At 40.4% G+C, this 17,828-nt stretch overlaps 1 protein-coding gene across 1 annotated transcript in view; it reads right to left on the reverse strand.

Annotated features, from left to right (window-relative positions):
• The window catches only part of ABI3BP (ABI family member 3 binding protein), a 230,799-nt gene that overhangs the window by 12,601 nt on the left and 200,370 nt on the right, over positions 1-17,828 (reverse strand). The window contains exons 55-58 of the mRNA XM_058661811.1: positions 15,195-15,323; positions 14,627-14,695; positions 7,994-8,203; positions 5,751-5,859 (exon numbers count right to left, since the gene is read on the reverse strand). Coding sequence (XP_058517794.1) covers positions 5,751-5,859; positions 7,994-8,203; positions 14,627-14,695; positions 15,195-15,323 — 517 coding nt within the window. The remainder of the gene's footprint in view (positions 1-5,750; positions 5,860-7,993; positions 8,204-14,626; positions 14,696-15,194; positions 15,324-17,828) is intronic.

Below are 17,828 nucleotides of genomic sequence, written 5' to 3' on the forward strand. Positions count from 1 at the left end.
GAAGAATGGATTTCATTAACGGGTAAAAATCTAAAATGTTTGCCTCTGCCAGACAGAATTTAGGAATAAGGAGGAAATTGCCTATATTAAGCATGTGCATTTTAAGATCTTATATACATTTATCACACAGATGAAAATTAAATTTTAAACGTCACCTGTAAGACATACTCTCCATGTATGGAGAGATGAAGATGTATACAAATGGAATGCAGTTCAGATGGCAGCTGCATGCAAACATTTGAATCCTATGGAGGACAGGCCAGTTGGGTTGACGGCTCACAGAAGAATGCCATGCCCATGCTAGCTGGGTAGATGAGTCACAGCCCTGCACACCCATAATCGGAGGCAGCACATGCAGTGGTTATGACATGGAGCCAGGAAGATGAGTTCCCTACTCAGTCTTATGATCTTCAGGGTGAAGGATTTAATCTCTGAGCTTTGATTTCCTCATAACAAATGAAGAAGGGCCACCCTGTATGTGTCAGAGTTGTTTGTCTTGCTGACTTTGCCTCTAGTGTAGTGTTGAATGATATCTGAGCTTCATGTAGGGGGGTTTCTGTCAGTGTGAGAAAAGTGGAAAAATGCAGTGAGAAAATGTTAGGAGTCCTTAAAAAGGGAGCAGGAAAGCCAATCCATCAGCTCAGGTGAGCTCATCTTATCCCAGGCATCAGGTAAGCTGGATACCTGCCACAGGCAGTCATTGTGTAGGTCTGGGAGTACAGACAAGGAGAAAGGGCAAGACACCCAGAGGACAAACCACACCTGAGTCAGGGACAGAAGGGAAGACAGAAGACGAGCCTGGAATGAGATGAGGGGATTGATCACAAAGGGCTGCCTGTTGTATTTCAAGGGATGTTCCTTATGCCACCTTTTTTCTGACAGGACGCAGAAATTCGATTAGGGCTGTACTTCTAATTCTGCAGCATGGCTGTGCTGTTCTGTCACCTCCTTAGATAGCAAGGAATTCAATGAAAGTAATAATTACATGGCAATGTGAGAGGAAGAACTATTGTTCTATTTACAGACTACTGGAATTCCATGTTTTTATAGAGTGGTTGTTTTCCCTCAATGAAAAGTTTCTAAACTAATTGGTTTCTTTCTTCCTTAACAAAAAAAAGGAATTGCTTTTATGCTGCCCACGGCTATTATAAAACTAAACAAAATGTCCTAAGCTTTGGCAGTTCATTTTATTCCTTTCTTCGAAGCCCATGAAGAGACACATTAAAAAGTTAATGCAGATTGTGCAGAGACCTGATTTTACAAAAAACCACCCTAAAAAGGATGTAATGATTATTCCACATGCTTGCTTCCTCTGCCAGAATTACAGCTCATAAGCAGTTGCTGCCTCTTTTCCCGCTAACCTCACTTTATTAAACCAAATAACATAAACAGTAGTCTCAAACTGTCGTTCCTGCCACCAATAAGATACTGGTAGGTTTCAGTCTTCAGGGAAGAACTGTTTCTCAAAATCCTTCCAAGCGACAGAGCTCAATAAAAATGTTGGGGCAGATGACGTGAATTTGATTTATCTTAATTACCAGAGTACATTTTCCATAGGAAATTGCTGGCCCATGCATAAGTCTGGCACACGGAGTGGATTCTTTGTCTGCAGAGTGAGAAGGAAAGAGGGTTCCTTGGAACACTTTTTTTAGTGTGCAGGAGTTGTGTTATCTGTCCACGTTGCCTAACCAGTTAAACAGAAAGAACTGGATCCATCAAGGGATTATCAAAACTTGTGTTTAAAACAACCTAACAGATGACAGACCACAGAAAAAATATCTTCCAGTCTGTCTGATTCTGGGCAAGGTTTTCACTGATTACGGACAAGGTTTTAGCTTTGTCTATAGTTTCAGTTTTTTCATTGACTCCATACATGATTTTAGTCATTGTATGAATTATGTCTTTTTAGAACTGAAACAGACTAACCTATTAATCCTCACTTCCTGTTCCCATAAGAAGTAGATCGAGACTTACTGAAAGATGCTTTGCAACTTTATTCCCTGAACTAATAATAATCACAGTGAGTTTTGCAAATAGAGTGGTTTGCTCCAGATAGAACAAGCTCTTCTTAGTATCTTCTACCTCGACACGAATGAACATTGCCTAAAGAGAGAAGATGGAGATTCTTGCAAAAAACTCATGCCAGGAGGTTTCATGGGGCAGGGGGACACCTCAAAAGTAAGTGTCATGGAATGGGCTCGGGAGATCCTGATGCAGCTGGACACATCTGCACACTGTGCTTGGGGTGAGAGGGACCCTCCAAAGAAAAAAATGTACCTTTTTTTGTTCGTTTGTTTGTTTTTACCAAATGCTATGGATCCCAACACATTTTGGTTCCTCTTCTCTGTGCTCATGTATGGCCACAGCCTCCTGTAGCAGCAGGCAGCCACTGACCCTGCCGGGCAGGACTCTCTGGAACCCCTGCCAAGCGGCAGGCAGGTAACCCAGTGCAGCCATGCAGCTCTGCTCTGGCTGGGTAGATAGCAATATCCAGTTCCGCCTGCAGAACCAAACTCCCGTCAGTGAAATAACTGCTGCATGGCATACTGTGGGTGAATTTTTGAGTTTAGTAAGCACTTGCTAAGACATAAAAACAGGCAGAAGGTTGGCATTCATCCTGAGAACAAGGGTGCAAAATTTTTGTTTCAGGAATACATTGTAACCACTTAAGAATTTTACATGGAAATCACTCTGTTGCCCTCTAGTCTGCCTTGAGTCTCCTGGGTTAAAAGCGCCAAGCATACGAAATCCACCCATGCAGGTAGGTAAAGGATGGGCAGTAATTACCATCCTTTTTTTTTTTTTTTAAAGAAAAAGTTATGGAAAATGTTTTTCCAAGAAATAATTTACAATGAATCTCCTACCACTAGAAAACAGCTATAATTCTTTTAAAAGTCATTTTCTTCTAAATATCCTCAGGGGGAAATTTTAACTGCTATAATTGAAAATTTACCTGCTTTTGAAATGCAATTGTGCAATGCATTGTGCTTCAGAGTTACCTCCCAACACTGAAACAGGGCTGGAGTTCTTTGTAGCTAATAAAGAACACCCTGTGACCCATGTGAGAGACCTGGATTGCATTCCTGGCTCTGCTGTTGCCTGGACTGGTCTTAGCTATTGTTAGCATCTGCAGAGCAAATCAGTAGTGGGAAACTCATTGTGTGTGTGTCTGCCTGCCTCTCCTATTTAAGTTAAAAATACATATTTTTCAAAAGTTTCAACTTTTAGAATACTTCTTCAGATTCTGGATTTTTGGACCAGGGATGTTCAACCAATAAAGTCTATGCAAATATTCCCAAATCTGAAAATCTCTAATCTGAAAACTCTGTTCATCCTAAATATTACAGGTAAAAATTACTCAACTTGTATAGGAAAATTCGTGATCTTGATATCTTAATGAATTTCACTCGATAGTTTCAAATTCTAAAAATAACATCAACTGAACTGCTTCTTGGACAAAAACAAGTGTCAATTAACACCTAACAGTAAATTCAGCAAAGGAGTCGTGATGCCAGCAGTTCCTAAATCTAATTGAATATTGCTTTTCCCAGAGACAAATCCAGAGGCCTCCTGTAGGATTTGTGCAAAGGTCCACTGATGTAGGACCCACGAGAAAAGAAGAACACACACCAAGAAGGAGGAGAGAAAGAACCTGGCCTTTCCACCTGAGGCAACTCCAGAAACAACTAGCCAAAGTCCTAAAACTGTAACAAATTGATTGTTACCAAGAGGCCCCATAACCTGTAACTACACAAGCAAATGCAATGCAGGCCAGAGGTTCTTATTTCTCCCTCACTGACTTTACCAGTCAGCTCAGATGTCCAAAGGACACTCCTGCCATGACAGTAACCTAATGTGACATTTATTCTAGCAAGTGTTACTCATTACTATTAGTTCAAGTATCTGATTATTCCAAAAAGTGTGAAATGAAATTCAGAGCAAGTCATCTGCTAGTCATATCCTTCTGAGTCGCCCCGTTTCCTAACTTGGCTTCACAGGCCCTCCTCTTTGACCTGGTTTCTACTCTCTTCATTTCCTCCCCCACCAGTCATTTTCACCATGAATATTGGGGAAAACAGCCCATTACTCACTGCACTCACTGTGCCATGTTGGGCTTCGGTGCACTGATACATGCTGTTTTTTCTGGCATCCCCCAACCCCTGTCCCCAGTCACCTGGCTGGTTCTACCCTAACCATCTTTTCACGCTGCAATCCAAGCATTTTTTTCCTGGGGGATTTTGCTCATTTCCCTAGACTTTGTGAAGTGCCACCCATTCTGGGTTCCCTGTAGCACACTTCTGCCCAACCTTACACCACTCTGTGTTGAATACTGGGGTTAGCAGCAACCTTGCCTCCAGCCTCCTACGCAAGGACAGCCCCCCATGCTCATTAATATGTGTAGCCACAACACCATGCACACCACTGAGTACATCCTTGGCACTTAGTAAATGTTATCTGAATGGAAACACAGATATTTTTAGAAACAAGTTGGGTTTAAAATGTTGTTGGAATAATCATATTTAACATTCTGATGGTGACCTAGTAGTGCACTGTGAGGACCTGAGGGTAGCTTGATGCACACAGCAAATGGATGCCATTCAATGAGTATAGTGTACAACCCAGATCACTTTCTATTAAGTGGTATTAAAAGCAGGACACTGAAGAAGAAAAACATCAAGTACAAATTCACCAACTAAAAAGTCAAGTGACGTCTTTCTCTTCTCCCTTTAAAATATGTTATCATGTAAGTAGGCTCACTCTATTTTGCTAAGGCAAATTGTACCAAGATCATCATGTGGGCTTTTCCTGAAGTATATGCTTATTTTGGCTAATTTAATCTTTTAAGGAAGTTAACAGTTCCAACATTTCCTAAGTTACAGCTCAAAATAGTAAACCTTAAAGAAAAAAAGAAAACACATTGTGGAAGAAATGTTACTTCTGCAGGATAGGACTGAAGTTTCTTTTTGCTTAAAAATATTAGAAAATGTTCCCCCTTGTCACAATTGAGCATTGCAATTGATAACCCAATTCTGTTCAGTTGATGGCACTGAAAGTTCTAAATGAAACTTACAAAAAAGGAAATCTTAGAACATCTCTACAATTCTAAAACTGGTGAGGTCCTTATTTTTCTTAAGATAATAAAATAAACTGATAGAGTGTTTGACATTTCCAATGTAAGAAGGAATAAAAATAAATAGATGTATGTAAACAAATCTATTTTCACAGATAAACTGCACAACACATACATACTAGGAAGCAAGGATAACCCTGCAGCATTTGTCTACGCCCAGATAAAATTAGGACTTCCAAGGAAATATTTAGACATACCTTTACATTTTTAAATTAGGCATTTATCAATAATAATTGAAAAAACAAATGCTTTCACTACGTTTGCTTCTTTGGCTTCCATGTCCTAGCTCCCCTTCCTAGCCGACAGGTGTGTACCTTGATGCTTCAAACAGAGCTGACAGGCACGCGCCACCACCTCTGCTTCAGACCTCTTTGAATTTTGACACTTCATAACAACATTTTGGATCAACTTTTAATCTGCAGCCACCCTGTTAACCTAGAACACCTCACCAATAACCTGCACATGTTCAAACTATAAGTCCAGAAGTATTTAGTGCTAGGTAAAGAAACACAAACTAGATATACAGGCCCTTGCTCAACAGAGATGATGTAGTTTATTGTTGTGCTGTGATTATGTCTTTGGCACATGCAGAACTGCTGAAATGGCACTGACAGCTTACCTTGTATCTGGTTTCAGATTTTCTACGGTGGAGAAAGTCTGATTTGTAACTTGAATGGACTTGTTCTTCCCACTGAATGAACCATTTTCTCTGGATATTACTTCATATTCTGGTAACAGAAAAAAAGTCATCAGATACTTGTCTTCATATCCCCGCTGATATATTTGTCCTTGAAATTCATATATAATAAAACATCCAGATCTTAAAAATGAGCAAGTGAGATAACAGCTGTAAAGACATACTGTTCTTACACACGGGTACTTCAAAAAACTCACAGGAAATAGAATTAGAAATATGTTTATTTTGATGTATTTTTTAGGTTATTTATTTATTCATTTATTGGCATGTGCAATTTCCATGACTTTTGCAGACTTTCATAATTGCAGGAAATTCAAAAAAAATTTTGCACCAAACCAAGAATGTTTTTAATGCTTCCCAAAAACTGTCCAAATTACTCTCATGCATTAGCTAATGCCAGAGGGGCTTAGTCACATGATAGATAGCCAAGGTCTCAAAAGCATTTTTGGAATTTCTCTTGGACATTTCTGATTTCCTTGAACTAGACCAGAGGAAGGCTGGTGACTCATGAAGCCTGATGGCCTTCTTGCAGTTGCTGTGGGTTTTGTTGATTGGCAAGGCAGTTTGCCACCACTGGGAAGCTTAGAGTTTGGGGAAAGCACCATATGGAGAGCGGTGTTTGACAACAAGCTGTCTTTCCTGCCCCATGAGGCTTTACAACAGAGTTGGGGAAGAGGACACTGAATATGGGGTGCTGATGAAAAAGATGAGTTTAAAACACAGAGGCAAACGATGGTTAACCCAATAATAAGCTTCACTACACTCCTTCATTTTAAATTATTGAATCAGTAGTTTTGGGTAGTTACTGGTTATAGAAGTTCTGTTCGCTTGATCATTTTTGTGAGCTTAAACAAATTCTTGACAGTCTGCAAAGAAGTCTACAAACAAATTCATTTAAAGACATATTTCTAGGAACCTGCAGGACTTATGAAAAAAAGAGATTTTCAGAACAGTAGAGCACAACCCCTAAACTTTGCTAGTTGCTTTTCTCTTTCAGTGGTATTTGGTTTAATGCATGTGACTGGATCAGACAGATAACTAGGGAAAAACAAAACAAAACACATTCAAAACCAGCTCCATCAATATGAAAATACCCAAGGGTTGAGTATCAGATACAGTGGAAAGGCTGCAAAAGAGCCATAGGTTGATAGTAGGACATTCTGCTGTTAGGACTGAGACTAAGAAGCTAGGTGAGTACATGAACATGGGCAAGGATTGGTTCTTTCTCAAATCAAAGGCTAGCTTTGAGTGAGAAAGGAAGATTCAGAAAATAGGGTAAAAATGGCCAGCTAAACATAGACAAGCTGCTTACCTGGAAGTTACCCTGATGACATGTTTCATCTGAGAAACAGCTGCTGTTTCCATCTTTATAGTACAGAACATGGTTGGCTCATCCTGCATCCCCTACTCCCCACTGCCCCTCTCTGCCAGCATCTTTCTTGACTAGCTCCTCTGTGCTGCTCCTGTCTCCTCTCCCCACCTCCCCAGACAGCACGAGACATATGGCAGGCAGCTGGGCAGCAAGACCCTCACAGACTAACACTGTTTGCTGTATTCTCTAGCTAATTTGACTTGTTAACCATTTTACCGCTTCTTTTAACATTTGATCTTCCAGTTCACTATAGAGAATCAAATTTCCATACAACCAATTCAAATGACTTGAGGTTTTTAACTTTTAAATAATTTTAAGAGAAAGTGATGCATAGTGGCAGAATTATAACTTCCTGAAATGAGCAGAAAACTGACCAGGAGTAGTATTTTTCAAAGACAGCTAAAATAATTTTGGCCTCCTTCAGAGAAAGCTCTAGGCCAATTTATAAACTGAATTAGTGAAAGGAATTCTAGTTTCAATATTGGTAATGGCCTCTTCTCATATATTTTTCTGGAAATGAAACTACTAGCTCTATCTCCACGTTGTCCAATAGAATTCTGAGAGGGAAGGGAAGGAACACTGCTTAGAGAGATGTGTTGAATCACAGGGGGGCCACGCAGAGATAGGGGTCATCTTTTCCTACCCTGTAACACCTTAGACAACAGAAGAACAAGACATGTTCTTCCCCAGATGTGCTGCACACATCACAGGGTGACCCAGGGCCCCCCACTCCCAGGACACAGTAGTGTCAATAACTCCCACACTGGGAACATGTCCTCATCCACGATCTTACCAGTGACTGTGTCATTCAGTGGCTTTTCCCAGTCTAGGATGACAAACGAGGGGCAGCCTTCCACAGTGACCACTGTGAGGTTGGTGGGTGGGTTCATTGGTGGACTGGTAGCATTCCCTTCTGTGGCCTCCTCTGTGGGGAACCGTTTAATGGAGTCGGTGATGGAGCAGGGGCTGCTGTCTGGCTTTGGGATGTATCGCACATGAGGACCTAAGAGAGAGGATGCTGACATTTAGCATCTGAGATTTGACAAGAAGGAAGAGGTGAGTTTGAGCTCAAAGGTGTGATGGCGTGAGGACACTGGGTCTTGTTTTGCAAGCTGATGGTTAAAAACAGTGATGTGAACAGTTCTAATTTGTGAATATACCCAAAATCCTGTTTCTGGAATACATGATATCGATGCTGTATTTGATTTACTTTCTAAAATGATTCACCATAGACTAATATTCAAAAGTAATTTGATCTCCCTGGGCATGGTTTAAACTTTCCAATTTGCAAGGTGTTGGATCTTGCTTCAATATTGGTGAATAATTAGTTTTACATTAAGCACAGTTCTAATTTCACTTAATAGATTTTTAAAGGCAAACTCACAGGGATGAAATTGGCTTAAGTTTTACTGCACACCTCACCTCCTCAAAACAAACATATTTTAGGAATGTGAAAATCAGCATGCAATAACGTGGAATTAACAGAAAATATTAACCACGAAGAGAAAAATCAATCATTTGAAGGAAACTTAGAATATCCATAATGTTAAAATTGTCAGATGAGAACAATAAACAGCTATCGCGATTATGTTTGTTCTTAAAAGTGATGTGAATACATGGAAGACACACAAAAGACCTAAATCATAAGCCTAGAGATGAAATATACAATGTGTAGGATGTAAAATATGTCACATACAATTAATATGAGTAAGATTCTGCAGAATAAAATGATAGTGAACTTGAAGGCATTGCAATAAAAACTACTGAAAGCACAAATGGAAAGAAAAAAATTAAAGAAGATTCATGAGATAACTTCAACTGGTTTTGCATACATATAATTGATATACGCAACGTCAGGAGCAGGTGGGAAGCACACTGCAAGACATAATTGACCCAAAGTTTCAAAAAATGGCTAAACTTCTATACCCACAACAAGGAAATAAGCAGATCATATTGAAATTTCTTGGAACTAGTGAGAAGGAGAAATTTTTAAAGGGGGCAGGGTGGTGACACAAGATGGAAATTTAGTTGTGCAAAAAAGAGGAGAAACATTGGGCATGGTAGCTGCACAGGCAAATATGCAGCTTTTTAAAAATCATTTGAGCCTTTTAAAAATAGTTTGCCATTTAAACAAAATAAAAACAATTTACTACAATGCATATAACCTGTAAAACTGTAAAATGAAAACATGTAAGAGGAAATAGAAGCTATGAGGAGTCTTTAAAAAGTCCTTAAAAGATGTGTGTTATGAGAAAAAGCACGGATTTCAAAGTTTTTCAATCAAAAATAATGATCTTTTATTTCCATTTCCATGAATTTTTGAGGTACTCTCACCTTAGCATATAGGTTTTTATATGAGAAGTTGTGTATCACATGGGAAGGTTGTGCATAATTTGGGAAAGTTGATCGTAGTAAGTTAAAGATGTATGTTATAAATCCAAAAAAGAATACCATCTAAAACAAAGTTTCAGCTGATAGGATGACAAAAAAGATAAAATAAGGTCACAAAATCATCTAAAATAAAGTTGAAAATCAGAAAAAGAGGGAATTTAGATGGGACCAGCAGAAGACAAATTTGCAAGATGAAGATTTCGTTTCACAATACCAACAACCATTTTATGTGCAAAATAAAATGGAAGAGATTGATATCCTGGATTAAAGTCAAGAGCCAGCTGTATGGTGTCTAACAGAAGCATGCTTTAAATACAAACAGACCAACAGGCTACAAATAAAAGGATAATAAAAGGACAAGAAAAAAACTGCATTAATGAAAACGAATGCCTGACTGGACACATAAATTTTAACAAATTATATTTTAGAGCAAAGAATATGACAAGAGAAAAAGGTCATCTCACAATCAATCAGGAGTTCATCACCAGCCTAAGTAATATCCATCTGTAGGTGCACATCTTTAAAATATGTACAACAAAGATAGAAATGAAAGAAAGAAATTCATAATTGTAGTCAGATTTCTAGAGTACCCATTCATTTACAGTATAGACAGAAAGACTGGTACAAAACAGCCAAGCAGGGCCCAGCGGTGTGGCCTAGCGGCTAAAGTCCTCGCCCTGAACGCACTGAGATCCCATATGGGCGCCGGTTCTAATCCCGGCAGCTCCACTTCCCATCCAGCTCCCTGCTTGTGGCCTGGGAAAGCAGTCGAGGATGGCCCAAAAAGCCTTGGGTTCCTGCACCCGCGTGGGAGACCTGGAGGAGATTCCAGGTTCCTGGCTTTGTATCGGCCCAGCACTGGCCGTTGCGGCTCACTTGGGGAGTGAATCATTCTTCCTCTCTGTCTCTCCTCCTCTATATATATCCGCTTTTCCAATAAAAATAATAATAATAAAAAATAGCCAAGCAACTTGATTAAATTGACATTTGTAGAACACTTGTTATGGTTGAGTTGTGTTCCTCTAAAATTCCTACATTGAAGCTCTGACGTCCAGTGTAACTGTAGTTGAAGATAGGGACTTGAAGAGGTGAACGCAGGTTGAATAAGATCAGGATGGGACCCTATGCAGTCTGACTGGTGTGCTCAGAAGAAGAAAGAGCGGGGATACACACAGGAATGGCCCAGGAAAGAGTGAGATGAAAACCACCTGCAAGCCAAGGACACAGGCCTTTGAAGAAACCACACCACTACTCTGAGACTTCCAGGATCTAGAACTGTGAGATGTATCAAGCCACAGAGTGTGTGGTAGTATGTAACAGCAGTCCTAATAAGTTAATTCAACACCAGAGTTGCATACTTTTTAAGCATACACAGAACATATACCAAGACAGATCATATTCTGTGTCACAAAGGATTCAAGCAATACAGAGCATCGAATTTAATTTAAAAAAAAAGTTTTAGGAAAAAAAGATTTCTGAAAAGTGCCCAAACACTTGAAGATACAACATCAAAAAATTTGGGTATTGCTTAAGTAATATCCAGGGAAAACAACATAGAATTAAATGACGTTAAGAAAGAAGAGATGCCAGCCATCAGAGCTTGTCTTCAACTTAAGATACTGGAATTGAAAGAGCAAGTGAAACCCCCAACTAAACCAAAGAAAGGAAATGAGCAAAAAGAAATGAACTTGAAAATAAAATCAGTGAAACAAAAAGTTGGCTTATAACAGGCTTAAAACAGGAATTAAGCCTATGGCCAGATTGATTATGCAACACAGAAAATAAGACACATTTTGGCAATACTGGGACATCAACATAGATTCAAAATAAGAGAATAGTGTAAAAAAGTTTATTTCAATGTATTTGACCTCTTAGAAGAAACTAAATAGCACCTAAAAAAGAAACAAACAAACAAACAAACAAACTACTGAAGTCCACTAAGAAGAAGAAAATATTTTTGGTAGCACTTTAACTATTAAGGAAAGTGAATTTTTATATAACAATTTCCTACAAAAAAAACATGAAGCTTAGATGACTTCACTGGTAAATACCACAACCATTTATCAAAGAAGTGGTATCAACTTAAAGAAACTACCAGAACTCCCCTGTCAGGAAGCAGTCTCTGCAAATGAATGCAAGAACCAAGACTGGGAGCATCTCAGGCCAGGCCAGGTTACAGTAGCCATGTGGGTCAGGTCTGGGGGCTGGGACAGTATGGGACAGTTCACAGCACCCACTGGCAGATGTGGGAACCAGGATGTGGTATAGGACAGGCTGGTTTGGGCTGCAATATCAGTCAGTTCACATTAAGGCTGGGAGTGGAGGCAGTCCAGGCTGAGCTAGGCTGCAGCACCTGCTAGCATCAGCTGGAACTGTGGGATCAGGCAAGGTGGGTCAGGCTGCAGCACCCACTTGCAAAGGAGGTAAGATGGGCCATGCCAGACTGGGCCGCAGCACCTACCAGTGTACGTAAGACCCAGGGGCAGGCGGGACCGAGAGGGGGGTCTGAAGGAGGGCAAGGCTGATAGGCTGGGCAGCGAGGACTCCCCTGCTGGGCTACTGCTCCCATTGGTGAAAGTGAGAACTGATACCAGGCTAGGCAGGGCTAACACACTCACTGATTTTCAAAATAGATAAATAAATCTTTTAAGTGAATAAACATTTTACTGGCACATTAAAAACATCAAAAATAATTTTAATAAACGTTAACTGATAAAGAATCTATCATCAATTTCTGAAAAAAAAAATCTCAACCATCTAGGAGTAAAAGGGAACTGCTTCAACCCAATAAAGGCAACTCTGAAAAATCTTTAGAGAATATCATACTTAGTGTAAAACACTGTCACATATGATTAAGAATAAGGATGTGTTTTCTTCATTACTTTGTATAGTATTTTGCTAGAGGCCGTAGGCAGTGCAGACCAGGACAAGGAGCAATCACAATGGACAGAAAAAAGTACAACTTTACTTTCAGATGACTGAGTTCTGTGGGTAGAGAACCCCTTGAGCATACTAAAACATACTAGAACATGTGTGTGGTGAGGTTTGCAGTTTACAGGATCACTGTACAAAACTAATTTTTTTTCAAATTAGCAACAAATGATTAGAAATTGAAACAAAATAGTTTTTATACTCAAAAATATAATATTGGTAAAATGAATTTAAAAGGCCTAGGCAGAAGCTAGCATTGTAGGTGGGTGGGTTAAGCTGCCATCTATGAAGGCAGCATCCAACAGGGGTTCTGGTTTGAGTACTAGCTGCTCCATTTAAGATGCAGCTTCCTGCTAATATACCCAGGAAGGCAACGGAGTATGGTCTCTGTTTTTGCTTTTTGCCTATAAAGCTTTCTTTCAATGAAGTCTTAAGCCCTTTTACTGTAATGTAAATTTAAAATGTAATCTCAAAAACTAAGGGAAAAAAAAGGCAGAAAGGGAGAAAGAAGGAAAGTCGAAAGTAGAGGGTTGAGGAAGGAAGGGGATATCATTATGTTTCTAGAATTGTATCGACAAATCACATTGACTCTTGTAAAATGAATTAAACAATTAAAATAGAAAACTTTACATCAAGGGACTGGCAAAGAAAATAAAATGAAAAACCTGTATAATCACTTTGGAAAACTGACAGTCTCTGAAATTGAAAGTGAAGTATATACCCACATCGTTCAGCCATTCCCCTTCCTAGGTGTTTGTCCAAAGAGAATGAAGATGTATATGGTATATAAAGCCTTGCATTTGAGCTGCCCAACAACTTTATGGGTAATGTAAAAAATAATGAGGAGGTTGGTGTTTGGCCTGGTGGCTAAGTTGATGCTCGGGTGGCCTGTATCCCATGCTGGACTGCCTGATTGGAGTTGTGGCTTTGTCCTTCATTCCTGCCTCCTACTAATGCGCACCCTGAGAGGCAGCAGGTGGTGGCTGAAGTCCTGAAGCTCTGTTCCAACAAGGAAGATCCAGACTGAGTTCAGGTGTCTTGGCTTTGCCTGGCCATGCCCTGGATGTGGTAGACATTTGGACAATGAACTAGTAGACAGCAGATCAGTACATTTCTGTCAGCCTTTCTAAAGATAAATTTTAAAAGGAGATACAGGTATTTGGCACAGCAATTACTGGGGAGCCATGTTTCATACTGGAGTTCCTGCTTCAAATGTTGATTCATCTACTTCCACTCCAGCTTTCTGCCAATACACATCTTGAGAGGCAATAGGTAATAGCACCAACAGTTGGGTTGCTGGTGTCTGTGTGAGAGACCTGGATTGAATTCTGGGCTCCTGGCTTCATCTGGTCCCTTTTTGGGTTTTGTAGTAATTTGGGAAGTGAACTAGCAAATGGAAGAGCTCGGTCTCTCTGCCTCTCTTTCAAACAAAATTAAATGTCACAAATTTTTAAAAATTAGAAATGCCCAAACAAATATCATGAACAGGAATAATAACAATAATAAACAGATGACTATAAATCCTTAGAATACTGAGCAGCAATGAAAGGTATGGACTACTGACACATGAATGAATCTCTACATAATTATGTTGAGTAAAATAAATCAGAAGTTTATGTAAGCTATCACTTACAAAAAAATCCATGAAATTCCTATTAAACTACAATCTAGAAGTGAGCAGCTGAGTGAGGGCACTATTGCCCAAGAACTGGCATATGAACAGACTTTTGGAGGTGATGCCTGTGTTCAGTTTCTTGAGAATGGTAAGAGTTTGGTACATTCCAGGTAAAAGTATAAAAGGAAATATTTGGTGCTATCCATTGTCTCTCTTGTGTTATCATTCAAAAACATTCTCTGTGCCCACACAGGAATACACTTCTCCAATCTTGGAGTTAAGCTTGACTGTGGGACTTTTTGGGCAATCAATCTTGGCAGATATAATATAAAAATGATAACTTGAGATGTGACAGAATTTTGAATATACCTCTCTTGATTTTATTTTTATGAGAATATATGGTTGCTTGTTACACAGCAATGAATGAGTGACATGCCCTCCAAAAAAACAGGCTTGCCAAAATTCAGATTTGCAGTCTATCAAACATACCTTTGAATCTGGGTTTCCCACTATGATCGGTTTCTCTTGTAGGGCTTGAGCTAAAGTCAGTTGAGTTACCTAAGAGTAGAAGATAATATTGGTAAAGGATAAAAAGGCTCCATAATACAATGAAAAAATTGTAAGGACTGAAGATAGTTGCAATTCTCTATGGTAAACTGCTTATAGCTTAATTTTCATATTATTATTCCTAAGCCACAACAAAAGACTTTAATTATGCAAAATGAGTTAAAATTCACTATCATATAAATTGATCAATAGATTATCATCAATAAATCAAGGTAGATAAAGTTAATAATGACAGGCAATTGAATTTTAAGTATTGGATACTCCATTTCTCCAGTAAACAAAATTGGGCACTTCTATGTCTACTAAGGAAATAAGCATACTCTGAAATAAAGCAATGAAAGTATGTACAAATTTCAGTTGAAAAGATCCCTGGGTAAATATAACTTGAGCAAAATAGAAGATCCAAAACTGACTCCCTCCAGCCTCCTAATCTGAGCTTTTTTAACACCGTGCATTTCAGAAGCTAGTGAGAACTGATCAACACACTAACCAAGTTCCTCTCCAGAGGCAGGAGCAGTTGGTTGCTTTTTATCCATTTCCTCTTCCTCTGAGGGGGCTCCAGTAGGACTCAGTGTTGCCCTTGGGGGTGGTGAAGTTACTCGGCCTGATGAAATGGTTCCTGTAATGCAGGGCCAAAGTAGTCAGTGTAAGAGGAGCACTTCCAAGTTTCCCACTTGTTTATTCAATAAATGTTTATTAAGCCCTTATCATGTGGCTTGGCTGTCTCCACCAGGCTTGGAGAGAAAACAAGAACCAGTGCTTGATGGAAACAGATGTGTGGGCCAAGTCTAGGGAAGCACCACAGCTCTTAGGAAAGAACCAGATAGGGTCACAGATGGGGCAGAAAGAGTGAGCATGTCTCTGGGGATACATGGTGCTGCGTGAGGCAGGGAGGGCGTATTCACAGAGGATATGCCAAGAAAGACCAGACATGGCCAGTAGACATGGCAGAGAGCTGCACTCTAGCCAGAGGCTACAGCAAGAGCCACCATGTCAGGGGAATCACGAACAGCTCCATGTGTATAATTTGGAGGGTGTGGGTGGAGCGGGCTCAGGGCATGTAGTGAGAGTTGAGATTGGAGGGGCAGGGATGGGCACACCATGAAAGAATTTGCACACCATGAATGTTACTTGTAGGTAATAATGACTCATTAAAACTTTTTCACAAGGGAATTAGTATGATAAGATGGGAAGAAGATGGCTGGATTTAGTGCACATCTGGCATGAGAGGGAAAAGTGAGACAGAGGTGGCTGTATAGTCAAGAGAAGCAGAAGGACTTGGGACCAGATGGAATGAGTCGCACATGAGAGATATCCAGAGGATAAGATGGGCTGACTTGGAGATTAGCTGGCAGGTATGGGAGATGAGAGGAAAAGGATTCAGAGGATTATGTCCATGGTTCTGGCCTGGAAGCAGGAATGATGCAGCTGTGAGTTCCTACATTCACCACAGAGCCTCTACTCAAAAGGTTGTCACAGCAGCTTGTGACACAGAGGTATAAGCAGCCACACAAAACGCTGGCATCCCAGAGTAGAGCAATTGTTTTAGTTTCACTGCTCCAAATCCCACCCATCTCTCTGCTAATGTGCTTGTAAAAGTAGCAGAACATGGTTCAAGCACTTGGGCCTCCTCTATTCACAAGGGAGATCCAAACGTAATTTCAGGCTCCAGGCTTTGGTTTGGTCTGCTTTTGATATTGTGGCCATTTAGGGGAGTGAACCAGTGGAAGGAAGATATCTGTCTCTTCTCCTGGTCACTCTGCCTTTCAAATAAATGTACTTTAGATATATAAATATAAATAAAATAAATATATTTTAAAAGAAAGTTACAAGTCTCTGAACAGAATCTACCCCTGGTCCAGTCAAGACTGCATGGAGCAAAGAGGAGGTACATTGGATTTTATATTCCTCCTGGGCAAAGAAGTCATCGCTAGGCAATAGAGCATCAAGGGACAGAAGGATGTAATCACAGATTTGTCACTCAGAGGGGTCCTGGGCTGGCCCCTAGGGATACATGCATGTGGTTCTAGTGGGTGTGGACCACAGTATGAGGCAAAGAAAACACCGGAAGCTGGGTTGCAGCCCTTGTGAGTTGCTCAGAGTTGGCAGTAACTGCAGGACAGGGAGACACAGTGCTTTCACTCTGAAAAGGACACTGGGACTCACAGGTATCAGTGGGTCTGGAGGTGGGTTACAAGTGGCATGTGCTACACAGTGGCCTCTGTTGTGCTCATAGGCACATGGAAAAGCATCTCAGAGCACCCCCATTCATCATTTCCTGAATTCAATAAGCTCTCTGTGACTTGGGTCAGGCCAAATTTGGTAAGTACCCAGTCTGCTGCTTAGCTATCCATGCACCCATTTCCTTTGAGTTTGGGTAGCATGGTCAGATGTGGGCAGCAGGAACTAGAGTGAATCTCAGAATGTTTGCAGTCCTTCTTCAGGCTGAGTGGGCAGTACCATAGCCAATAGGATACAAAAAAGCAAGGATTTTCTGTGGCAGGAACCAAGGCCATGGGACAGGGGAGCTTTGTAGAGGGTGCACCTGGCACATCCCAGCATCACTTCCACTGCCTGACTCATCCAGTCTGACTTAAAGTCTGTGGCAGCCAAGTCACATCTGCCCCAAATTACAACTAATGGGTGAAAAAATGGTCACTTTGCAGGCAGTGCTTGTGGATCTTGACTCAGAACAGCCTCATAAGCATTGGTGAGAGGCTAATTCTCCCCTAAGCCCATGGGAAAAACATGTAACAGTTCATTGTGTACTGGAGATACCATAAACAGTGCCTGTATCTGCCTTCCATCCTGCAGAAAGAATGATACCCATTACCCAGCCTTCTGCCCCTAAACTCTCATCTGTCTAAAAATTCGGAGGTAGGCAGGAAAGACAGAGAACACGTGATTTGCTGGCAAACGTTGAGGGGGTGGGGGGAAGGAACCCTTAACAGAACCGAGGAAAAACTGTGCACTGGACTGGATCAATTTTTCACTGCTTATCGATTCCACTCATTGACCTACTCAGATATTACTTATTAACATGTTCTGTATGATTAGCACTGGCTGTGGTTCTGGGAATTCTGAGGAATTATACCAAAGACTCAGAGTTTTACAGCAGGATAAG

This window comes from Ochotona princeps, chromosome 3 (assembly GCF_030435755.1).
Source record: "Ochotona princeps isolate mOchPri1 chromosome 3, mOchPri1.hap1, whole genome shotgun sequence".
In the NCBI taxonomy this organism is placed as follows: domain Eukaryota; kingdom Metazoa; phylum Chordata; class Mammalia; order Lagomorpha; family Ochotonidae; genus Ochotona; species Ochotona princeps.